General features: G+C 38.7%; 1 protein-coding gene across 9 annotated transcripts in view; it reads left to right on the top strand.

Annotated features, from left to right (window-relative positions):
• Window positions 1-25,940, top strand: part of NAV3 (neuron navigator 3) — an 890,032-nt gene that overhangs the window by 711,638 nt on the left and 152,454 nt on the right. For all 9 annotated transcript variants that reach the window (XM_050749287.1, XM_050749288.1, XM_050749281.1 and 6 more), the window contains 2 exons: window positions 18,931-19,039; window positions 19,709-20,092. In XM_050749287.1, the coding sequence (XP_050605244.1) occupies window positions 18,931-19,039; window positions 19,709-20,092 (493 nt within the window). The remainder of the gene's footprint in view (window positions 1-18,930; window positions 19,040-19,708; window positions 20,093-25,940) is intronic.

The following is a 25,940-nucleotide window of genomic DNA, read 5'->3' on the forward strand; positions in this document are numbered from 1 at the left end:
AATAAACTCAGAAGATTGTTGTGAGATATGGTATTATTCTTCCATCAGTCTTTTCAGTAATTATCACCTAGTATGTTACACATGCCAGGCATCTCAAAATTTGGGAAAACAAATGTGACTAACAAGTGAGCTCTTCTTTGAAAAAGTAAGAAACAAATAGATAAAATTTAACACCACAAGTAAATGAATAAATAGGCACATGGAAACAACTATCTTAGCTGTAAAGAGTCATGCAGAGCTTAAAAGAAGATCAGACATGTATATTGTTGAATTCTAATGAATAATGAAATTGCAGAATAACGTTCCAGGAAGAAACAACTTCATGAAAATAATTTGAAAGAAATTCTTCTTAACTTGATATTTTTATTAGTTTCTTTTTGTAAAATTGGGCATTTCTCCTAAACTCACTGAGGTTCTGTAGTTCTCTGATTTTCTGTAATCCTAAGCTTCAACACTATTGTTATTGTTGAACTTTTATTGCTCGTGGTTGCTGTAGGGGCCTCAGTGAGGAGTAATTCTGCTCCCCAAGTGAAGTGGCCTTCGTGATATAAAATTCTGATGAAGTTAGTCTTGGCAGGGTAAGATGCAGGCTTTATAAATTTATGAAGTCTGTATAATGTTCAGAGGCCTGAAAATAATACAGAAAATAAAATGTACAGAGTCTAGAAAGAGGCTTAGGTGAGTTAGGAGTTCTATAGTTTCAGCTCTGTTGGCTCTATATTAAGCCTACCAGGAAGTCCTGGTGTAGTTTTGTGTGTCCGGTATCCGTTGCCCCATCTTCTGATAACAGCGTCTTGATTTTCTTTGGGGATCATTCTCTGCTCTTGTGATCTAACTGAAATTGAAGTAAGTGGAGCCAATGAGAACAATCTATTCATTGACTGCAGTGACTGTTTGAGGACTGGATGTGTGACCCAATCCAGTTTGATCAGAACAAATAAGACTCAATCTCAGGACTTTTCCTGAGGTTGTTATAAAAGAGGTGGTCTCTTTTTCCACTACACCTAAAACTAATAAAAGAAAAGCTTAGACCTGCTTACAGTGACCTCCACCCTCAAATGATCAAACATAGAGGAAACAGAACCTAAATCAGGAGAGACCAAATTCAAGGTCATTGTTGGAAATGACTGAGCCCCTGAAAAATCCACGTCTGAAACTATTTCTCCTCTGCTTTTGAGTTATGTAACCCAGAAAAAAATTCTTTTTGTGCTTACACAAATGTGAAAATCATCCCTATTGCATGACCCACAAGATGTATGACATGTAAAGATTTGCCATACTATTAAGGAGCAAACTTGAATGGTTCACACTGCAATGCAGATGTGTTAGAGGGATTTGCTAAGTTAGTTGGAGAGCTTAGCTGTTTAAATTTTCACCAATGCAGTAACTCAATTGACATTACAAAAACATTGTCTTCATCATTAAATGGCAATGAAAGTTTAAAAAGGTAATAAATTATGGTTTGAAGATAAGCATCAGAAATGCGTGACACTCAATAAGTAGAATACTGGATAAATGACTTTTTGAATTTGAATATTCTTCATAAGACTTCAGTGTATCTCTGCAAAATTTTTAAGTACATCACTTAAATTTGCTTTTGCTTATGATATTCTTTGTGAGGAAACCTAGTTATATTTACCCAATCTGATGATAGTAGCTCCAATAATTACTATAGTCAGGCGAAATGTATTATATAATTTGTGCCATTGAAGAAGTAGCTTATTGCTTCCTGCCTTTCCTCTAAGATTCAAATCATGACCTCAGTATTACAATGCTGCCTGAATTAATGGTGCAGATTTTACTGCTTTGGCTTGCGTTTTATTCTCACATTCATTGACAGAAAGAATTTGTCTTCAGAGGCCATCCCTTTCATCATCTGCCAAGAGATTGTGCCAAATGTAAAGCTAGCCCAAATTTTCATCCCACTGGTACTCAAGAAAGTTTTTCAATTTTTTTTTTCTGTAGATTCACATTTGCCCTTTTTTTGCATAAGACTATCCACCAACATGTATAACATTTGTTTAATTCACTTCTTAACCTTTATCTGGAATTTATATTCAACTAAAAAATGTTCATAGATGCTGGACTGGCTCAATATCAATAAAGCTGGCATGTCATTTGTAAAAAAGTAATATTAAAATTATTGGATGAATTCAGGAAACCATTTTAGAAATAGAAGAATGTAGGTTAAACAGAAGGATAAGCGAATGGTTACACATGCTTTTACTGACTACCAGACTTTGCATTAAAAATGGGAAATATCTGACATTTGCAGTCTCTGTAAATGATCACTGAAATTGCTTTTGTGTGTGTGTGTGTGTGTTTATAAAGATCAAGAAGATCAAGCTCAGATAATTCAAATCAGTTTAGGTATTTTACTTAAATAGCCACATTATAATTATGTTTACTAAAGAGCTGAAAAGCACTCCTTTCTAGCACATGATAATGGCTATAACTTATTTTAGGTCTTGGCGTAATTAGAATGATTCACATTTTTCCTACTGACTGGGCGTATTTGTCTCCTTTGCACTGTGACTTCCTCCTCCTCCTTGTATAACATATATTTATATGTGTGAATACAAACAAATATAAAAACATCCATATATGAATGTACACCCAAGGCAAGCAGGATGGCTGTCTCCAGAGAAGGAATAAGTGGGTTCCCCACTGTTGCTCAGGGTAAATGTGGACTGATGTAGTTCTGGGACAAACCTGCTATAACCACAAGTTAATAACAATGTCTTTAAACAAAGAAACAGACAGAAACCCCCTTTGGATAAGCCCTCTCTACAATCCCCTCCTTGCTGGCTCCATTGGACTGAGCCCATCCTTTCCAGGGTTTACACCTCCAGAAGGATTAAATTTCCTGTCTCATTGAATCAGGAAGAACCATGTGATTTAATTTCACAAATGAAGTACAAGTGGAAAAATGACATGGGCTGTTCCTGAGCAGCAACTTGAGAGCCATTGCTTGGATCTCTCACCTCTCTTTTCCTTTGGTCATAAAATCAACACGTCCCAGGCTAGGACTGCTCTTTCAGCATGGTTATAGAATAAAGGACACCTGAGAGAGAGTTGTAACAAACACAGAGTGGACATTAATGTCAGCAAAAGTACATCTTTGTTTTAAATGCCACTAAAGTTTCTAAACCATTTGTAAATGCAATATAACAATCTAAGGCAGGATTTCTCAACTTTGGCACTATTGACGTTATAAAATGCATAATTCTTTTTTTGCTTGGGGCTGTTTTGTCATTGTAGGATGTTTAGCAGCATCATTGGCCACTTCCCCTTAGATGTCACCACCACACCCACAGTTGTGATAAAGAAAAATGTTTCCGGATATTTCCAAACGTCCCTTGGGGGAAAACCATCGCCAGCTGAAAACCACTAATCTCAGCATAGTAGTTCTCAAAGGGGATTTTCAGAGCAAGCAGTATCTGGAAATATGTTAGATATACAAAGTCCCAGGACCCTCCCAGTCCCAATGAATGAGCAGTTATGTGGCTAGGGCACAGCAAACTGTGTTTTAATAAACTCTCCAAGTGGTTCTGAACATATGAAGCTTGAGAACCACAGTTTTAAACTGATTTGTGTACATATGAGCAGTCTTGAATAAGGAAAGGGCATAAATATTGCTTTCATTTACAGATGAATAAGGTTAGCTCTTTTGATACGTAAAGCATTAGAATTGTATTTTTTGTGAATCTATAAGGCTTTATGGTATATTAGCATGTATACTAGTGTAATAAATGTTAAATACATTGAAATTTCATAATTTGAACAAATTTCACTATGGTCTCAGGACTTGGAAATTCACTGAGTCACAATAACTCAAAATGAAGGAAAACAAATTTCTGCTTAGGAATTCTAAGGGGAGTGTCATTTTGGTTTTCTAAAAAATACTTTACAAAATTGTTTTTGGAAGCATAACTGTCAGTTTCAATTATCTGACATTTGTACTCTCATTTTATTTGGCACATTTTATATAAACACAATTAGTATTTTAAAAGTATAGAACTGAGAATGAGTATCAATAACGCTCAGATTTCTTTATTGCAAAATTCTGTCACAAATAATTGCTCTTCTTTCCATCTAATTTCCTTTTGCATATCTATAAATGGGATCTAAGTCTGATCTACCTTGAAAGGTGGGGCATAAGGAATAATTAACTTTTGCAAAGTCAGTAGTTATTATGTGTAAAGTTATAGGCAATGCATATTATAATGCTAATATATATATAGATAAGAGATTGGGTATTTCCTCTAGTTGAGATTGGCAATAGGAGGTAGAAAATCACAATTAATTTTGCCACATTAGCTCTGAAAATGATGAAGATAATATTTCTGCATATTTCTCCACTTTCCCTCATTTGATAAAGGAGAAATCCCTATTTTTCTTGTTGTGAGCAGAAAATCTTCAGAAGTTAAATCCTAAAAAGTTAATAGTCTTCTTCTTAACTGTCAATGGTACCCATGATTTCTGCTATACTATATATTTGTTTTTTAAAGTTGTCCTAAAATCAGAATTTTGTGATGGTGTAGTGTACATATCAGTACAAGGTAAATACAAGAAAATTATCTTTAGGCTTTCTGTTTTTATGAAAACATTAAAAAATAAGAGCTGATTATGCTGTGATAGTCTTATGAAATAGACCTGGAAAAATGCAATATCAAAAGACATAATGTGCATTTTGTGTTATCTGTGACGTTATTATGTTCCACACACTTGACCATAAACTTTCAATTTTATTCTTTGAGTCAAAATATCAAGGGAAAACCCTTCTGAGTTTTTTTTTTCTTTTTCTTTCCTTTTTGTTTTTACCAAAAGGCTGAAGGAATCTTTATTTTTATCATCACATTAGGATTTTAGGATTCAAAATAAAAAGCCTTTGACTTTGTTCTTTTAAAGATAAGGGAAGTCTTTCCCTTTAAAGCATTATCTCCTGGCGGGTGGAGAGTGTCATGCTTCATTTTTTAGGTCCTTTACACTCTTGAATTTGATTTGTGCTTTTACAGCACAAATCCCAACATTCAGAAGGGAGATCTGCCTGCTTCAGCTGCCTGCAGCTACAGAGAATTAGTCTGTCATTCTCGGCATCAGGGAGTGTATGTTGTGTATGTGAGGGTGTGAGTGTGTGTTCGTGTTTGAGATTAGGTGGCTGAGAGTCATTTAAATGTGCATAAGGTTAATACTGGAAGATCTCATACAGGCTTGGCTCTGAAACCTGTGGCATTCTAGGCTGGACAGCCGTTCCCGTGCCTCTATTTTAATTTAGCAGGATGTTTGCTGCCATGGCAGCCAGCAGCATCCACTGCAGCAGCAAGGAAGAGCCATAGATCTGAGAATGCAGGTGGAATACTAAAATGTGAGAGGCTCGTGCAGGGCTGGGCTTCAGTGCTTAATTCCTGCTCTTCCCGGGCTCCTATGGGGAGGCTGTACTTGCTGCACTGTGTCAGCTCATTAGAGTAAAGGGTTACAGACCTAGGTCAGTTAAGGGCTGGTGAAAGGCAGGGGGAAAAAAAAAGCAAAAAGCAAGAGACCTCAGCTCGTGCTTCACCTCCTGGCGTTTCGGAACACAGAAGCAATAGAGGGAAATGTGGACCCATCCTCCGGCTGAGACATGTGATTGGATGAAGACTGGCAAACGTAGTTGGCTTCCTGGACTACTTTTCAGCTGGAGGAGAGTCTTTGGTGAACTCTTTTCTGCTTCAGATATATTCGAGCAAAATATTTGTAAGTACTGCTGATTTAGTAAAATGATGTATCAAGCTAAATTGTAGGCAAATAATTATATATACCGTATCTCTAGAATCTGTGAATGTGTGAGCTTGAGCTTTTATTTAAGTGCATGTGATAATTAAAATCAAATGGATCAGTTACAATCACAGTGTAAAAAGACAATATGAAGTCCAATTGAAAGGAAGGAGCCACTGGAAGAATCATGCAGCGGCCTGCTCAACTCTCTGTGTTCCGGAGCAAAGAAGTAAGAAGAAAGGGAGCTTGCCTTCAGAAACAAAAGTCTCTGACCAATCTTTCCCTCACCAGTGATGGGGAGAGGAGACCCACGGTGCGCATTTCCAACTGGTTTGGAAACGCTGCCAAGGCCAGTCAGAGAGAAGCCAACTATGCAGAGAGGCGCTCACTGTCCAGGTTTCTCTCGCGGTCTGTGCAGTCCCTGTATCACACCAGCGGCTCAGCCTGGAACCTCCTGCCTGCTGGGGGCAGCCAGTCAGACAGTGAAGACTTAGAGGAATTGTCTACAAGAAGAGGCTTAGAAGGTGAGAGTGATGAAGATAGTAGGTCCGAAGATGAAAACGTGTCCTCCAAGCCAAGCAGCATCAGCAGAAGCTGGGCTGAAGAGGAGGGAGAAAGCTGTTTGCGGGAAGGGACGGCTCATCTGGATGAGGAGGTCATCCTTACCATGCTGGGTGATCTGGAACAGGCACTTTACACTGACTTATTAGGTAAGTCCAGTTTGCTCCTAAAAGTGTGTATGGGATTTTAAGAAATTTCATAGTCTCTTATGAAATTATTTGCATTTGCCAAATAGCTTTCATTTTTTAGACTGATTTTTAAAAATATTTAGTTACACTTTTAATTCCTGTTTCTTGAAATGATTTTTTTTATTATTTTTATTTTGGTAAAACTGAGCTATGAGCACCACTGGTAAGGTTCATTTGGAGAAAGTAAATTCCAGAAATCTGCCATGGGCATTATTAGCCTCGCTTAGTGTCCAGTGCCTTCTAGGCATCCATAAATAAGTTAACATTTTAAAACTCCAAACATGTTGTTCACCTAATCATTAAAGGGGCCTGTTTGTTCAACTTCCCTCAAGGTGACCTCATCACAGATAAGGGATGAATAATGAAGGGCCTCCTGGGTAAATTTTCTGTAGAGTTAAGTTTCTTCTGCTGCCTTCGTGCTACGTGAATAGAAGGCTTCTTCTATACCTCAGTGACAGGCCCTGTTTATTGCAGTGACACTTTCAGAAATGCAGGGGCCTCTGCTACCTTCTACCTTTTTTCTTTTCTTTTTTGTTTCAGTGTTGGACAAAAACTAGTTCTGCATGTGCACATTATAAGTATTCAAGCTACTCTATGGATGACTATGAACTGTTTTCATACTTTAGAAACTAGGCCTTTTTGATAACATGAGTTTCAGTAGTAACTTCTGGCATATTCTTTAATTAACTAAAGAAGAAGAGGTCAAGTAATTCTATAGTTTGTGACTAAACTTTAAATGTCAACTGTGAACGTTTTAATTGTTATTTCTAAATCCACTGTTCTACCGAAATATATTTGCATCATGCAGTCCCTTCTTCCATAAGTATTAAATTACTGGCCATATCATATTTTATGTCAATGTGTATTTCCACAAAGGACTTCATATTGGGCTCCTTAAATGGAAAGGAATTAAACCTGGACAGTGATCTCTTTGTTTCTGATTCATGAAACTAATGCTAAATGCAGGCTTGTTTTTATTCTTACTGTAGACCCTCCTGTTACAAGATGTTTTACGAGGTTTGCTGGATTCTTTTAGTAAACCAGCTTTAGAAGAAGAAAGCTTAGAGAGACAGCAGAGGCAAATATTGTTCAATTTTTCATGTCAGTTTGGTTTTAAAAGAGTAGTCTTTCCACAGTGGTCAGAATAGTGATTTCTGAATCTGAATACACCAGGTGCTGCAACACGAAGATTTACTTTTGCACCATTGTCTGGTTTCTATAATGAATTGCTTCTCATAAAGGGCTATGTGCAGCACAAAGGCAAGAGAAAGTCTAATGTTTATGAAGCCTTTTCTTTTTGGGATCCTTTGGAACTCTAGAATCAGATAATATTCCTCTTTTGCTTTTGAAGTGGTATTATTTATCTTGTTCTCGGTATCTCATAAGTATTTACAAAGATATGAACAGAGTGCAGTCCCCTGACAGCATTTGATGCTTACTCAGTTAAATTACAGCATGCTGTGGGTGGGTGTATATATGACACGTGCCTTTTTGTGCATAAATAACTTGGAGTATTTTTGTCAGAGGGTAACCTCTCAAAAGAAGCCGGTATGCCTTGGTTTTTCAAGAGCATCTGCTTATTGTATTTATGTGATTATTCTGTTTCAGTATTTTTTTTCCTACTTATGCCAGTATTCAAAAATGCAAGTGAAAAAGTAAGGGGAAGTTTATTCAAATAGCTGTGGTATGAATAATCATATCTCCAGATAATGAAGCATTCTGATGCAATTCCCTAAATAATGATACATGTTAAGTTGTTGAATATATCTACGCCCACAGCACACAGGAATTTCAGAATTTCTGCCACGTGCTTCAATAGGTTCTGCTTACGACTCAAAATGGCCTCTTCCAAGTTAGTTTTTACGTGGGGTTCCTTGAGTTTAACTCTTTACTCTTAGATATCCTCCTAAATTAGACAGATGAAGATTTGTCCTATAACTGTATAGGAGCGTATTTTATAAGTAACTATAAAGCTTTTAGCCACATTTTGTTATTTTTCCCCAAAGTGTCAAGATTAACCAGAGGAGTTTAAAAATTTTCATCCAAATCACTACTAGGGCCATCCACAAAACTAGAGTTACTTCATACAATAAATCAGGAAGCTGTACTCTATATAACATCTGTAATATGGATGGGGTAGATGGCTAAATTCTCTGAGAATACGGTTTATTCATATAGATTTGATTTCCTATTAAAAGATGGCAATGCTGACAGTGTTAATTACAATGTGTATAATTAAAGCCTAAAAATTAAGAACAGGATCACAGATTAAATGGTCTTTCTGCCACCAAATAGTAATGTAGAAGTACCAAATGGATGCTGTTATTTTTTTTCTCTACTCAAAGAACACCTTATGAGCAGTGAGAAAGCACTTTGCACCAATGTTAAAACCTCAAGTTGATTTCAGAATATACCATTCTGGAAAATGTGTGGAAGCCGTTCCATTGTGTTTGACACATAGGAAGCCTCTTTCAGGAATAATGGTTGACTTTGAGATTATGCAAGTAGGAGTCCCCCCAACATTACTGTGATTAAATACACTTCTCATGTGCATTTTTCTGGTAACTTTTATTGTTACTAAGCATTTAATTTTATTTTTGCTTTTATATTTGGACTTTGCAATTGTGTTTTTCCCCCAAAGCCTCTGGACCTCACTCAGATACAAATTTACAGGATAATTAAGGCTGTGCAATCAGTCCTTAGGGGTTTGTGAGTACATTTAGTTTTATCTTGCCTTATGTGGGTCATTGAAAACATTTACTGCAATAAATTCTGCTTTTGTTATTATCTTTCGTGACATGAATAAGCCAGCAGTTATGTTTAGCTCAATAAGTGTTGGGAAGAAAAGGTCCATTTGTCTGTCATGAGGAGGGCAATGTCATAAGTGAATGTCATAATAAAAAAAACCTAAGGAATGAGGGAGGCTGTGGTTCTAAAACATGAGAGAAACCAGATAAACAATGAATTCAGTTAGAAGAATCCAAGGATCTAAGATACCTGTTGGATTGGAAAAAAGAAATTGAAAAGGAGATGAAGTAGTTGTGAAAATATATTTAGTGAAATGACGTGTCTAAAAATACAACATTCTTAAAATTAATATAAAAAGATGGAATATAATTGAGATATTAATTTTAATATTCCAGTTGGCAAGTGATTGAGATGCAGCTGGATTACAACTTAAAAGTTTTCCTAGGGGAAGGAGGAAGGGATAGGAACATGTAATGATGAGTTCTAGGAATCTGTGTGAGGTCAATTACTTGTACCTCCCCCCACGAAAATAAAAAAAGGTCATCTCAACATACTCCTTTCATGACTTTTTGTCTTTCACCTACAATCTATGATGTCAATAACTGTATGAAATCTTTCATATTGAATCTTGGGTTTAGTGCTTCTCCAGTTTTGTCCCCTTCACTTATTTTGACCAGGTTTGCATTAATTTCTTCTTTGCATGTCTCTTCCTTGACTGTAATAATTTTATTTGCAGTCTGTAAGATTTTCTCTACAAAACTCTTCTTTTTCTTCATAGTTCTATCAGATTATTTGGAAGTGAAAGGTAGACTTCTTTATAGCCATTTCTGAAATACCCTGTATTATATGTATGAGGAGAAATATGGGAAGAATTTCCAGGAAGAATATGATCAGTCTCAAGGGTTATTAACAATTCTGAGTGCTAAAAGAATAGTGTTAAGCTATAGGATTAGTGATTGTGTTAATTTAATTAGTGTAGAGAAAGTTTGTCATGTGCATGAGATCCCAACATGTGTTTTATTATTCTTTAAAAAGATTTGCTTCAGCAAAGTTTCTCAGTACTTTATGTTTGAAATAATGATGTTCTTATTAAGTATACTTTAATTGTTCAAATGATTTATAAATTCAAGGAAAGAAATTTACAGGCTGGCAGCACAATGGTGGCTGTTTTGGCAACCACCCAAAGTGAGGAATAATGAACAAAGTAGTAATGTTTGCCTGGAAAATCTAGTAAAGGAATTAGCAGTTGTCCTGCAATATTTGAGTGGCTGCCTTGGTAAAGATATTGTAAATTTGTTCATTTGGTTTCAGATACACTGGAACCACTGGGTGAAAGTTTAAGGGAGACAAATTATTGCTTATCCCCCATAAATGTTTTACATTTTGACTGCTACTGGAAGGAACCATCTCTTACTGGTGAGGTGGAGGCCTTTCCAATGTTGGAGTTTTCAGGCAGAGGCAGATGACCTTGTCCCACGTGAGACAGATGAATGCTATGGCCAAGAGCTAAGGCAAGACAATCTCGGAAATCCCCACCAACTGTATGATTGTGATGATAAGTGTTAAAGGGGCACATTTGTTATAGATTTTTAAAAATCTGGCCTGAATGTTAAGGAAGTAAATTAACAGGTTAAATAGTTAGCTATATTCCTAAAACAGATTATAAATATGCATCTTGACTTCTCTATGTGACAATTTTCATAGTGTAATTTAATACATACTATTTTTTGCTTTTCTTTTCCTTCCCTTTCTTTTTCTTCCAACCTCTTTCCATTCCATTCCCTTCCCAGCCATCCCGTCTACTTCCTTTTTCTCTGTCTCCTCTCCTTCCCTGTCCTTCTCTTAACGTATCCATTCCAATTCCCTCCTTCCTTTCTGTTTTCACTTTTATCGAAAGTGCCCATCACTAGATACCCTCTTTGGTCCAAATTGAACACAACAAAAATTGTGCTTAGACTACTCTCTTTTCATGCTCTTCCTATTACCTCGACTCACTGGCTTTAGAAGGCTACTAGCTTGGGAAGTATTGGATGACTATAAACAAAATGACTTAAGGACACTTCTGCCCCTAGTTGATAGGTGGTGACTGTATCAGGCCAGCATTAGTCATACTTGCAGAGCTATTTGTTTCATGCTCATTAGATACAAACATTTTGGGTTTAGATGCCTAGGAATTTACTTGAGCTCTGGTATCATTGGTAGAACTGTAGAAACTGGAGAAGTAATTAAAAATAAAACCATTCAATGTTGTCAGTCTTTGTCCATAAGTCTAATGAAAGACTTCAAAAGCTCTTGCTTCCATAAGAAAAGACCTTGGCCAGGCATGGTGGCTCACACCTGAAATCCCAGCACTTTGGGATGCCAAGGCAGGCAGATCATTTGAGGTCAGGAGTTCAAGAGCAGCGTGACCAACTTGGTGAAACCGCAACTCTACTAAATACAAAAATTAACCGGGCATAGAGGCGAGGGCCTGATATCAACTACTTGGGAGGCTGAAGCAGGGGGATCGCTTGAACCCTAGAGGTGGAGGTTGCAGTGATCGAAGATGGCACCACTGCACTCCAGCCTGGGCAACAGAGTGAGACTCTGTCTGAAAATAAAAATAAAAAAATAAAAGGCTTCTACTTTATTCCCCAGATTCCAAATGTGTACTTTCTACATAGGACAAATTTACCTCAAGTATTCTGAGTACACCTAGAAATACCTTGAAATAATTAGGATCCTAATGATCATAGTTTTTTTTTTATTCTGGGGTACATGTGCAGAACGTGCAGGTATGTTGCATAGATAGATACATGCCATGGTGGTTTGCTGCACCCATCAACCCATCATCTACATTAGGTGTTTCTCCTAATGCTATCCCTCCCCTTGGCCCCCCACTCACCAACAGGCTTTCTAGCTTCATCCATGTCCCTGCAAAGGACATGAACTCATCCATTTTTATGGCTGCATAGTATTCCATGGTGTATATGTGCCACATTTTCTTTATGCAGTCTATCTTTGATGGGCATTTCGGTTAGTTCCAAGTCTTTGCTATTGTGAACAGTGCTGCAATAAACATACGTGTGCATGTGTCTTTATAGTAGAATGATTTGTAATCCTTTGGTTATATACTCATTAATGGGATTGCTGGATCAAATGGTATTTCTGGTTCTAGATCCTTGAGGAATTGCCACACTGTCTTCCACAGTGACTGAACTAATATATACTCCCACCAACAGTGTAAAGGCATTCCTATTTCTCCACATCCTCTCTGGCATCTGTTGTTTCTTGACTTTTTAATGATCACCATCATAACCAGCGTGACATGGTATCTCATTGTGGTTTTGATTTGCATTTCTCTAATGACAAGTAATGATGAGCTTTCTTTCATATGTTTGTTGGCTGCATAAATGTCTTCTTTTGAGAAGTGTCTGTTCATATACTTCACCCACTTTTTGATGGGGTTTTTTTTTCTTGTAATTTTGTTTAAATTCCTTGTAGATTCTGGATATTAGCTCTGTCAGATGGATAGATTGCAAAAATTGTCCCCTATTCTGTAGGTTGCCTGTTCACTCTGATGATAGTTTCTTTTGCTGTGCAGAAGCTCCTTAGTTTAATTAGGTCCCATATGTCAATTTTGGCTTTTGTTGCCATTGCTTTTGGTGTTTTAGTCGTGAAGTCTTTGCCCATGAGTATGTCCTGAATGGTATTGCCTAGGTTTTCTTCTAGGGTTTTCATGGTTTTAGGTCTTAGGTTTAAGTCCTTAATCCATCTTGAGTTAATTTTTGTATAAAGTGTAAGGAAGCGATCCAGTTTCAGTTATTTGCACATGGCTAACCAGTTTTCCCAGCACCATTTATTGAATAGGGAATCCTTTCCCCATTGCTTGTGTGTGTCAGGTTTGTCAAAGACCAGATGGTTGTAGATGTGTGGTGTTATTTCTGAGGCCTCTGTTCTGTTTCATTGGTCTATATATCTGTTTTTGTACCAGTACCATGCTGTTTTGGTTACTGTGGCCTTGGAGTATAGTTTGAAGTCAGGTAGCATGATGCTTCCAGCTTTCTTCTTTTCCTTTAGGATTATCTTGGCTATACAGGCTCTTTTTTGGTTCCAAATGAAATTTAAAGTAGTTTTTTCTAACTCTATGAAGAAAGTTACTGTTAGCTTGACGGGGATAGCATTGAATCTCTAAATTACTTTGGGCAGTATGGCCATTTTTGTGATATTGATTCTTCCTATCCATGAGCATGGAATGTCTTTCCATTTGTTTGTGTCCTCTCTTATTTCCTTGAGCTGTGTTTTGTAGTTCTTTCTGAAGAGGTCCTTCACATACCTTTTGTATTTCTAGGTATTTTATTATCTTTGTAGCAGTTGTGAATGGGAATTCACTCATTTGTCTGTTTGTTTGTCTATTATTCGTGTATAGGAATGCTTGTGATTTTTGCACATTGATTTTGTATCCTGAGACTTTGCTGAGTTTGCTTATCAGCTTAAGGAGTTTTTGGCTGAGAAGATGGGGTTTTGTAAATATAAAATCATGTCATCTGCAAACAGAGACAATATGACTTCCTGTCTTCCTATTTGAATACCCTTTATTTCTTTCTCTTGCCTGATTACCCTTGCCAGAACTTCCAATACTATGTTGAATAGGAATAGTGAGGGAGGGCATCCTTGTCTTGTGCAGGTTTTCAAAGGGAATGCTTCCAGCTTTTGTCCATTCAGTATGATATTGGCTGTGGGTCTGTCATAAATATCCCTTGTTATTTTGAGACACGTTCCATCAATACCTAGTAATTGAGAGTTCTTAGCATGAAGGGGTGTTGAATTTTATCAAAGGCCTTTTCTACATCTATTGAGATAATCATGTGGTTTTTGCAATTGGTTCTGTTTATGTGATGCATTATGTTTATTGATTTGCATACGTTGAACCAGCCTTGCATCCCAGCGATGAAGCCAACTTGATCATAGTGGATAAGCTTTTTTTTTCTTTTTTTTCTTTTTTTTTTTTGAGATGGAGTCTTGCTCCATCACACAGGCATGATCTTGGCTCACTGCAACCTCCGCTTCCTAGGTACAAGCAATTCTCCTGCCTCAGCCTCCCGAGTAGCTGGGACTGCAGGTGCATGCCACTGTACCCAGCTAATTTTGTATTTTTAGTAGAGACGGGGTTTCTCCATGTTGGCCAGGATTGTCTTGAACTCCCGACCTCGTGATCTGCCCCACTCGGCCTCCCAAAGTGCTGGGATTACAGGCGTGAGTTACCGCACTGGCCAGTGGATAAGCTTTTTGATGGATTCAGTTTGCCAGTATTTCATTGAGGATTTTTGCATCGATATTCATCAGGGATATTGGCCTGAATTTTTCTTTTTGTGTATGTGTGTGTCTCTGCCAGGTTTTGGTATCAGGATGATGCTGGCCTCATAAAATGAGTTAGGGAGGTGTCCCTCTTTTTCTATTGATTGGACTAGTTTTAGAAGGAATGGTACCAGCTCCTCTTTGTAGCTCTGGTAGAATTCAGCTGTGAATCTGTCTGGTCCTGGGCTTTTTTTGGTTGGTAGGCTATTAATTACTGTCTTAATTTCAGAACTTGTTATTGGTCTGTTCAGGGATTTGACTTCTTCCTGGTTTAGTCTTGGGAGGGTGTATGTGTCCAGGAATTTATCCATTTCTTCTAGATTTTCTAGTTTGTGTGCATAGTAGTGTTTATAGTATTCTTTGATGGTAGTTTGCGTTTCTGTGGGATCAGTGGTGATATCTCCTTTATCATCTTTTATTACATCTATTTCATTCTTCTCTATTTTCTTCTTTATTAGTCTGGCTAGCAGTCTATCTATTTTGTTAATCTTTTCAAAAGCCAGCTCTGGATTCACTGATTTTTTTGAAGGGTTTTTGTGTCTCTCTCCTTCAGTTCTGCTCTGATCTTAGTTATTTCTTGTTTTCTGCTAGCTTTTGAATGTGTTTGCTTTTGCTTCTCTAGTTCTTTTAATTGTGATGTTAGGGTGCTGATTTTTGGATATTTCCTGCTTTCTCCTGTGGGCAGTTAGTGCTACAAATTTCCCTCTACACACAGCTTTAGCTGTGTCCCAGACATTCTGGTATTTGTTTCTTTATTCTCATTGGTTTCAAAGAACTTATTGCTTTCTGCCTTAATTTCTTCATTTACCCGGTGGTCATTCAGGAGCAGGTTGTTCAGTTTCTATGTAGTTGTACAGTTTCAAGTGAGTTTCTTAACCTTGAGTTCTAATTTGATTGCACTGTGGTCTGAGAGAGTATTTGCTAGGATTTCCGTTCTTTTGCATTTGCTGAGGAGTGTTTTACTTCCAATTCTGTGATCAGTTTTAGAATAAGTGTGATGTGATGCTGAGAAGAATGTATATTCTGTTTATTTGGGGTGGAGAGTTCTGTGGATGTCTATTAGGTCCACTTGGTCCAGAGCTGAGTTTAAGTCCTGAATATCTTTGTTAATTTTCTGTCTCGTTGATCTGTCTCATATTGACAATGGAGTGTTAAAGTCTCCCACTATTATTGTGTGGGAGTCTAAGTCTCTGTAGGTCTCTAAGAGCTTGCTTTATTAATCTGGGTGCTTCTGTTTTGGGTGCATATACATTTAGGATAGTTAGCTCTTCTTCTTGCGTTGATCCCTTTACCATTATGCAATGACCTTCTTTGTCTTTTTTTGTATTTAAAACAGATAAAAAGTCTGTTTTATCAGAGTCTAGAATTGCAATCCCTGCTTTTATTTGCTTCCCATTTGCTTGGTAAATATTCCTCCATCCCTTTATTTTGAGCCTATGTGAGTCTTTGCACGTGAATCTTATGAAGCTTAGTTCGGCTGGATATGAAATTCTGGGTTGAAAATTCTTTTCTTTAAGAATGTTGAGGCCGGGTGTGGTGGCTCACGCCTGTAATCCCAGCACTTTGGGAGGCCGAGGCCGGTGGATCACAAGGTCAGGAGATCAAGGCCATCCTGGCCAACACGGTGAAACCCCGTCTGTACTAAAAATACAAAAAATTAGCCAGGCCTGGGGGTTGTCGCCTGTAGTCCCAGCTACTCAGAAGGCTGAGGCAGGAGAATGGTGTGAACCCAGGAGGTGGAGCTTGCAGTGAACCGAGATTGTGCCACTGCACTCCAGCTTGGGTGACAGAGCGAGACTCTGTCTCAAAAAAAAAAAAAAAGAAGAACGTTGACATATTGGCCCCCACTCTCTCTGGCTTGTTGGGTTTCTGCAGAGAGATCCACTGTTAGTCTGATGGGCTTCCCTTTGTGGGTAACCAACCTTTCTCTCTGGCTGCCCTTAATGTTGTTTCTTTCATTTCAACTTTGGTGAATCTGACAATTATGTGTCTTGGGATTGCTCTTCTCAAAGAGTATCTTTGTGGTGTTCCTTGTATTTCCTGAATTTGAATGTTGGCCTGTCTTGCTAGGCTGGGCAAGTTCTCCTGGATAATATCCTGAAGAGTGTTTTCCAGCTTAGTTCCATTCTTTCCATCACTTTCAGGTACACCTATCAAACCTAGGTTTGGTCTTTTCACATAGTCCCATGTTTCTTGGAGGCTTTGTTTGTTCCTTTTCATTCTTTTTTCTCTAATCTTGTCTTCATGCTGTATTTCATTAAGTTGATCTTCAATCTCAGATATCCTTTCTTCCTCTTGATCTATTCAGCTATTTCTACTTGTGTATGCTTCATGAAGTTCTCGTGCTGTGTTTTTCAACTCCATCAGGTCATTTGTGTTCTTGTGTACTAAACTGGTTATTCTAGTTAATAATTCCTCTAACCTTTTTTCAAAGTTCTTAGCTTCCTTTCATTGGGTTATAACATTCTCCTTTAGCTTGGAGGAGTTTGTTCTCCTCCAAGGAGGAGAAGGCCTTGGAGGAGACCTTCTAAAGTCTACTTCTGTACATTCGTCAAACTCATACTCTGTCCAGTTTTGTTCCCTTGCTGGTGAAGAGTTGTGATCTTTGGAGGAGAAGAGGCATTCTGGTTTTTGGAATTTTCAGCCTTTTTGAGCTGTTTTTTTCTTTTTTTTCTTATCTTTGTGGATTTATCTACCTTTGGCCTCTGATGTCTGTGACCTTCGAATGGGGTTTTTATGTGGACATCTTTTTTGTTGACATTGATGCTATTCCTTTCTGTTTGTTAGTTTTCCTTCTAACAGTCAGGCCCCTCTGCTGCAGGTCTTTTGGAGTTTGCTGGAGGTCCACTCCAGATCCTGTTTGCCTGGGTGTCACCAGCAGAGGCTGCAGAACAGCAAAGATGGCTGCCTGTTCCTTCCTCTGGAAGCTTGGTCCCAGAGGGACACCCGCCAGATGCCAGCTGGAGCTCTCCTGTATGAGGAGTCTGTCAACACCTGCTGGGAGGTGTCTCCTTGTCAGGAGGCATGGGGGTCAGGGGCCTAGTTGAGGAGGCCGTCTGTCCCTTAGCGGAGCTAGAGCACTGTGCTGGGAGATCCGCTGCTCTCTTCAGAGCCAGTGGGCAAGAATGTTTTAGTCTGCTGAAGCTGCACCCACAGCTGCTCCTTCCCCCAGGTGCTCTGTCCCAGGGAGATGAGAGTTTTATTTGTAAGCCCCTGACTGGGGCTGCTGCCTTTCTTTCAGATATGCCCTGCCCAGAGAGGAGGAATCTAGAGAGGCAGTGTGGCTACAGCAGCTTTGCCAAGCTGCAGTGGGCTCTGCCCAGTCCAAAATTCCCAGCAGGTTTGTTTACATTGTGAGGGGAAAAGTGCCTACTCAAGCCTCAGTTATGACAGTCGCCCCTCCCCCAGCCAAGCTCCAGGGTCCCAGGTGTACTTCGGACTGCTGTGCTGGCAGCAAGAATTTCAAGCCAGTGGATCTTAGCTTGCTGGGCTCCATGGCGGGGGGATCTACTGAGCTAGACCACTTAGCTCCCTGGCTTCAGGCCCCTTTTCAGGGGAGTGGATGGTTCTGTCTCACTGGCATTCCAGGTGCCACTGCGGTACCAAAAAAAAAGCTCCTGCAGCCAGCTCAGTGTCTGCCCAAATGGCTGCCCAGTTTTGTGCTTGAAACCCAGGCCCTTGGTCATGTAGGCACCCAATGGAATCTCCTGGTGTGCAGTTTGTGAAGACTCTGGGAAAAGCATAGTATCTGGACCGGATAGTTCTATCCCTCAAGGCACAGTCCCTCATAGCTTGCCTTGGCTTGGGGAAGGAGTTCCCCAACCCTTTGCACTTCCCAGGTCAGGCAACACCCCACCCTGCTTCTGCTCACCCTCTGTGGGCTGCACCCACTGTCTGACCAGTCCCATTGAGATGAGCCTGTTACCTCAGTTGGAAATGCAGAAATCACCTGCCTTGTGTGTTGATCTCATTGGGAGCTGCAGACCGGAGCTGTTCCTATTCAGCCATCTTTCTCAGGTCATAATCATAGATTTTTAATTAATCCCAGCAACATGGATTGGTAAACAGCATATTTCCAAGTGATTTTTTTTTTATTTTAAGGTCAAACCTACAAAGTGTTATTGTGTTATCACCACTTAAAATTATTACTTGTGATACTACATTTGTATCTATTCACATTTTATTTGTAGAAAGAATTATAATTTGTAGATAATAGTTATTTGAAGTGTATTACATATCCTTTTACTTTTAAGAAGTGGTGACTTACTTATCTATGTATACAATTATTTTGAGGACAATAAATGTCATGAATAGTCAATTTATCATGTTGCTTTCCTAGGTGAAGACCCTGAAACAAGAAGAATGAGAACCGTTAAAAACATAGCAGATTTGAGGCAGAATTTAGAGGAGACTATGTCCAGTCTTCGTGGGACTCAGATAAGCCACAGGTTTTTTCAATTCTGCATATATTTGAGCCAATAAAGAAAAAATAATTACAAACAAACATTTAACTTTTCTTATAATGACAGAGATGGGATTTCAGTTTCCCCTTACTATTTCCTCTCTTGTTTTATATAAAAATTGATTCATAATTTTCCTTAAACTGAAAATTCACACATATACCTATTTATCTTTTATCTCTATCTGCTATCTATGTCTTTTTCAGTATAACCTCCAGTTCAAGGGAATTAGTTACTGCAACTACTGCCATCACCGTTAAGTGGATTTGTAATACCTGTCCTAGAAAATAGTGGCACAAGTTGCACTTGAAGTGCATCTAGGCAGGGTGGTAGGGAGACATTCAAACATAATTGTAGTTAACTTTCAGAATAGGTCTGGGAAGATTACAATGAGTTAAGGATTTGTTGAAAATGTAAAGCAATATGTTGTTTTACCCAAGGTGTACTGATGGCCTTTCTTTTGAAAACAACCAAAATCTATAAAATGTATGCCCCTTTCCACAGTTTGACCTCAAAATGAACATATAGTTTAGCTTTCAGGAAGATGACATGTTTATAAGAGATGACCGTCAACTCTAGCCTTTTCTGTCATCATGCATTCTAGGTTGTGGCCCTAAGTGAACCAGAGTTTAGTTATTTCTCCATTTTATTTGACAGCACCTTGGAGACAACATTTGACAGCACTGTGACAACAGAAGTGAATGGAAGGAGCATACCCAACTTGACAAGTCGACCCACCCCCATGACATGGAGGTTGGGCCAGGCATGTCCGCGACTTCAGGCAGGAGATGCTCCCTCCCTGGGTGCTGGCTATCCTCGCAGTGGTACCAGTCGATTCATCCACACAGACCCCTCGAGGTTCATGTATACCACGCCTCTCCGTCGAGCTGCTGTGTCTCGGCTGGGAAACATGTCACAGATTGACATGAATGAGAAAGCAAGCAGTGACCTGGACATGTCTTCTGAAGTCGATGTGGGTGGATATATGAGTGATGGTGATATCCTTGGGAAAAGTCTCAGGACTGATGACATCAACAGTGGGTAAGTGGCCCTGTTCTCCGTCAGCATTGTGTGAAGAGGGGAGGTGGTCTACTAGAATGCATTCACTATAAACAAATGTGTAAGTTTTCCCAGAAAGTCATGAGAAAATATGAGATATCTGAGGTTATTCAGTGTTGAAGGGCCCTTCCTCTGCTCGTTCATGGAGACTAAAGAATCCAGGATTCCTATAAATTCATTATAAGCCACCAGGTTTTTCTGTTGTTGAGAGAAACACATGTGGCTTCTGTTTTTCAGAGTGATTTTCACATGCTTCTTAAGTAACAGATTTTGTAGTGAAGGACGTGGGAAGGAGACAGGAGGAGTTTTGCTGATTTGCTTGATTTTTCTTCTTTTTTAGCTTGTCAGAAGCTGCCTGTAACTGCTTTGAGGACAAATATTTTCTTACTGTCTTCAATTATGCACCCCCAATTTAACTTGAGGGAAAAATAACTTTGGAGTTGAAAGTTTCACTCTGTTCATTTTCTTTTGATGGTATCAGATTTCAATACATCTCAGACCCTGTTTTTCTTGTGTCCTATTACATCCCAAAACATGTTGTGATTGTAAAACTCTTAGAGTATATTAACAATTTGGGATATTTGGCTTAATCAGAGAATAGGCCCAAAGGGAGGCAATAGGATATTCTATTAATAATTGTAATTGCCATTTTGAGCATTTCCTGTTATGTACTATGCTCTTGTTAAATGCTTTGAAGATACTATTTTACTTTACCTTCCCACCACCAGTAATGCTTACGAGGTGAATGTTTTTATACATGTTCTATAGATAAGGAAACTGAGTCTAATTGGCCCTGGCTGGGGCTAACGCTAGTGAAACAGCATTCCTGCATTAGAACTCAGTTATGTCTGACTTCAAACACAGGCTCAGTAATGTGCGGAAAAGCTTCCCAATTGACTTTGTCTATAAACTTTGTGTGAGTCTGGATTTTGACCTACTCTTTGTCATTATGCATCTGAGAGGACCCATGTAGGAAATAATTCTTCTATATAAGTGACCCTTCCTGACTTCATTCATGAAAAGTTTATTTTTGAATGGTGACACGACCTAAAAAAAGAGTACAAAATAGCTTTTGATTAGATTTATAGCTTTGCTCTGATATCCTGATACCTACTAGTCCATTCCTGGTATCCACCCTACCTGACTTTCTAAAAATTTAGAATTATAGAGGCTAATTATGATTAATTAAGATAGATTGTTGTTCATTTGCCACTGGATTCAGAGTGCCTTGTTTGAATCTCTCCCGTTCGCTATCTGTGGACCCCTTGGGAACCTAATGTATCCAAATGAGTTTTTGTCATCTAAAATAAGGATAAAATTGTACCATCTTCATGAAGTTGTTAGGATCATTCCCAAGTTTAGTTTGCACAATGCTTGGCATGATACAAGCATTCAGTAAATTTATCATCCTCCTCTTTATCATCACTATTACATTTATTATCATTAATAACCATACCAATTTTTGGTTGTTGTTAGTTATAATTATCATTTTTGTGTGTATTTAACATAGCTTAGGAGGCAATGCCCAGTTCAGAAAACATAATGGCAAAGCAAGAGTGTCTAAGGCACACTCTTTCTCCCATCTCTCTCTTCTTTCTTCTCCATTCTTTCCACTCTATCCCCCTTCTCTTTTTTTCTCAATCTCCTTAAATGTGGACATATGTGTGAATTCAGTTTTATATTCACTATTCAAATATATTTGTATGGCTAATTATATACATAAATATACCCATATATTATATATAAAGATATATATACAAAGGCTGGGCACAGTGATTCATGCCTGTAATCCCAACACTTTGGGAGGCCAAGGCAGGTGGATCACCCGTGGTCAGGAGTTCAAGACCAGCCTGTCCAACATGGCAAAACCCCATCTCCACTAAAAAAGTTAGCCAGGCATGGTGGCATGTGCCTGTATTCCCAGCTACTTGGGAGACTGAGGCCGGAGAACCACCTGAACCCGGGAGGCAGAAGTTGCAGTGAGCTGAGATTGCACCACTGCACCACTCCAGCCTGGGTGACGGAGTGAGACTCCATCTAATATATGTATGTATGTATACGTGTATGTATGTATGTATGTGTGTGTGTATGTGTGTGTGTGTGTATGTATATATACCTGTGTGCACTCAATATCATTATTCATGGTACTTATGTTCTATGGAGTCACCACAAACACTGCATTAGTGAATACTGAACTGTGGTCCCTAGTAGAGATATAGGTTTTGGTTCTTGTATTTGGCCACAATATTTTTGTCAACTGATCAATACATAACCTTGCTTTACGTGTGTCTCTCTTTAAAGACACCTTATTTAATACATACTACTGATTCATCGCCATAACTCAGGCCTGAAAGGAGCTTATCTAGTGCCTAGTTTCTCTGTGAGACACATTGAAGACTTCTTGCAATTAGGAACATAATATGACACTTCAGCACCAAGTTTGGGGGCCATTTTAAACAGCACAATTCTCAGCATAAAAACACAAAAAGAAGGCGTGGTGTGGTGGCTCACACCTGTAATCCCAGCACTTCGGGAGGCCGAGGCAGGCAGATCACGAGGTCAGGAGATGGAGACCATTCTGGCTAACATGGTGAAACCCCATCTCCACTAAAAAATACAAAAAAAAAAAAAAAAAAAAATTAGCTGAGCGTGGTGGCGGGTACCTGTAGTCCCAGATACTTGGGAGGCAGAGGCAGGAGAATGGCGTGAACCTGGGAGGCGTAGCTTGCAGTGATCCAAGACCGCACCACTGCGCTCCAGCCTGGGCCACAGAGCGAGATTCCGTCTCAAAAAAATAAAAGTAAACACACACACACACACACACAGACAAATGTGGAAAATGTGGTACTAAATAGGGCATAGAAGAACATTTGTTGTGATATTAGAGCTGATATAAGAAAGCAGAGTATCACTTTATTTAGCTTTAGCTGGAAACGTCTGAGACTCATTTTTTTCACTGTTCTGTTCATATCCATGAGTGACTGTGAAAGTACTATGAGTTTAGTGTGGTTACATATAAATTTTAGCAAGTAGGCAACTTCACAAATATAGAATTTGTGAATAATGATGATTGACTGTATATACTCACACTCATGTAGAATGTTTATCTGGAGTGTGACAGCATATCTTGGGAGCAGTTTGAATAAGAAATCAAGGGACATCTACAATGCAGTATGTTGGGAATTTCAAAAGGTTTATAGGGATAAAAATTGAGCTAAGAGTTCAGAATGAGGAGAAAGTACAAAACCCTCACATGAAATAGAAAGGAGTGAATAAGAAAAAGAAACATTTTAGTTCTATTTTCTGATTTAAAAGCTATAGACAAAGGAAAAATATTTAAAATACATATATAAGAAAAGTACAAACTTAGAAAGTATAAATTATTCAGAAAGCTTGCATAAAATGTAATTTTCAGAATCAGAGGGACAGTGGATTAGATGATATTGATGACTTTTCTCTTAACTGAGAGTCATGGAATGTGAATATTTAAAGATAATATTTTAGAGATAGACACTATTTTGACAGACCTTAACATCATTATGCTAAGAAGTTTAAACTACATTGTAAGCTATGTAAAATACTATATCCTAGAGATTACTAAATAGTCATAGAACATGGCATGAGGATGGTGATGGCTTTTGAAAGGTCACTTTATGGGAAATAGGGAAAGTAAATTTAGGGGAGAAACTCTGGGGTTCGATTTCAGGAACTATTGCAAGAGCTCTGGCTCGCAGCTTATAAGATTAGAAATATGGCAGTGGCGGCCGGGCGCGGTGGCTCAAGCCTGTAATCCCAGCACTTTGGGAGGCCGAGATGGGTGGATCACACAGTCAGGAGATCGAGACCATCCTGGCTAACACGGTGAAACCCCGTCTCTACTAAAAATACAAAAAACTAGCCGGGCGAGGTGGCAGGCACCTGTAGTCCCAGCTACTCGGGAGGCTGAGGCAGGAGAATGGCGGGAACCCGGGAGGTGGAGCTTGCAGTGAGCTGAGATCCGGCCACTGCACTCCAGCCTGGGTGACAGAGCGAGACTCCGTCTCAAAAAAAAAAAAAAAAAAAAAAAAAACCAAAAAAAAAAAAAAAAGAAAGAAAGAAAGAAATATGGCAGTGGCATTTGTAGGGATAAAATTAGGAAAATAATGGATATGGGAAGCCCTGCAAAGGAAAAGTTTATAGAGCCAGAGGTAGACTACCCATGAGGGCATAAGGCAGGCAAGAATTAAGATACCTACATCATAAGCACAGGAGATGGAAAATTATACCGTTAGAGAAAATTAGCAGAGAAAGATAGCGAGCAAGAGAGAGAGGATTTTTTAATGAGAAAGCAGAGCGAGGAGATGATGAATCTGGAGTTAGAGATGTGGAGTGGGAGACGGTGGGATATGAAGATTGTTTCTCCAGGATAGAGATCTATTGTATCTCATCTCAATAAAAGAGAGTGGGAATTGTGGGAGGCATTAGGGCTCCTGGGAAAAGAATACAGAAAGAACAGGGATCATAAGCTGATCATAATCATAAGCTGAATTATGTATACATGTATATGTCTATTAAAAATATTTATCGAGTTCATCCTATGTGTCAAGCAGCATACCAGGCACTGTGCATTCAGTAGTGAATAATACAGACATAGTACATGCCCACATGTGACTCACAGGATGATGTTTTCATATTTTTGTAGCCGTCCAGTTATTCAGTAAATTAATTATAATATGCACAATATGCACACACAGAAATATTAAATAAGTAGTTGTTTTAAACGTTTTTTAACAACTGAGTTCTACATATAATAATATATGTTACAGGCATATTGTACTCACGAGCATTTTGTATTTTGCAAGAATACATGCAATATATGCAAGAATACAAGAATAATGTGTTAACTATATTAGTTAACATTAATTTCTAAAACAGAGAAATCTCAAAATCTCAGTAACTTAACACAAAGAAGCTAATTTGTTCTTCACATAAAGCCCTCGCTGATGTTTCTGATCTTCACTTGGGGAATGCACTCCACGTAGTCATTCAGAGAATAAGACGGATGGTAATTCTGTTGTTCCCCAACCAGATTTCCAGTGTCACCCTAGGCATTGATATTCAACAGGCAAATGGCAAAAGAGGGGGAAGAACCAGGGTGTGAGAACATTTTGTATGTATCAGGCCTGGAAGTCATGCATATGAGTTCTGCCTACATTCATTTGTCTAGAACAGCTGCGTGACCACACCTGACTGTAAAAGAAACTAGGTTATATGGTTCAGCTGTGTGCCCAGGAGGAGAGGGAAATTGGTTTGATGACATCTAGCTAGTCTCTGCTTAACTCACTAATTTTGAAAAAAATACTGTTATAGCTTTTGTCCTTCCTTTTTGATTCTGCTTCATTTAAAACATGATTCAGACTTCTTGTTTCCTCTATTTTTGTTCCCTAACATCTTTCAAAAAAGTCTTGGATAGTCTCACAAATGAGTCCATTTAAATATGCATCGATGGTCTACATGTCTTATGTTAATAAGTAAAAATACCCCAAATCCTACATGAAAACTTCCCCTGGTATTGTTTGCCTGTTTACTCACATACAGTTGTTCTTTCATATGTTAGAGTACAGGACACTGAAATTTAAGTCATGACTCAGTTCTCTGACCTGTGCGGAATCTGGTAAGATCTGGTCAGCAGGTGATGGGGCTGGTCTCAGCTCAAGGTTGATTGTGCGAGGATATCCAGGATGTGTTGGGCTTTCTATTGCTCATCAGCCTATGCAGTGTGCCCTTGTTGGCTGACGTAGGAGGCAGCCCCAGTATCTCAGCCTAGAATTAAAATGTGAGAAGATAAGAG

This window comes from Macaca thibetana, chromosome 11 (assembly GCF_024542745.1).
Source record: "Macaca thibetana thibetana isolate TM-01 chromosome 11, ASM2454274v1, whole genome shotgun sequence".
In the NCBI taxonomy this organism is placed as follows: Eukaryota; Metazoa; Chordata; class Mammalia; order Primates; family Cercopithecidae; genus Macaca; species Macaca thibetana.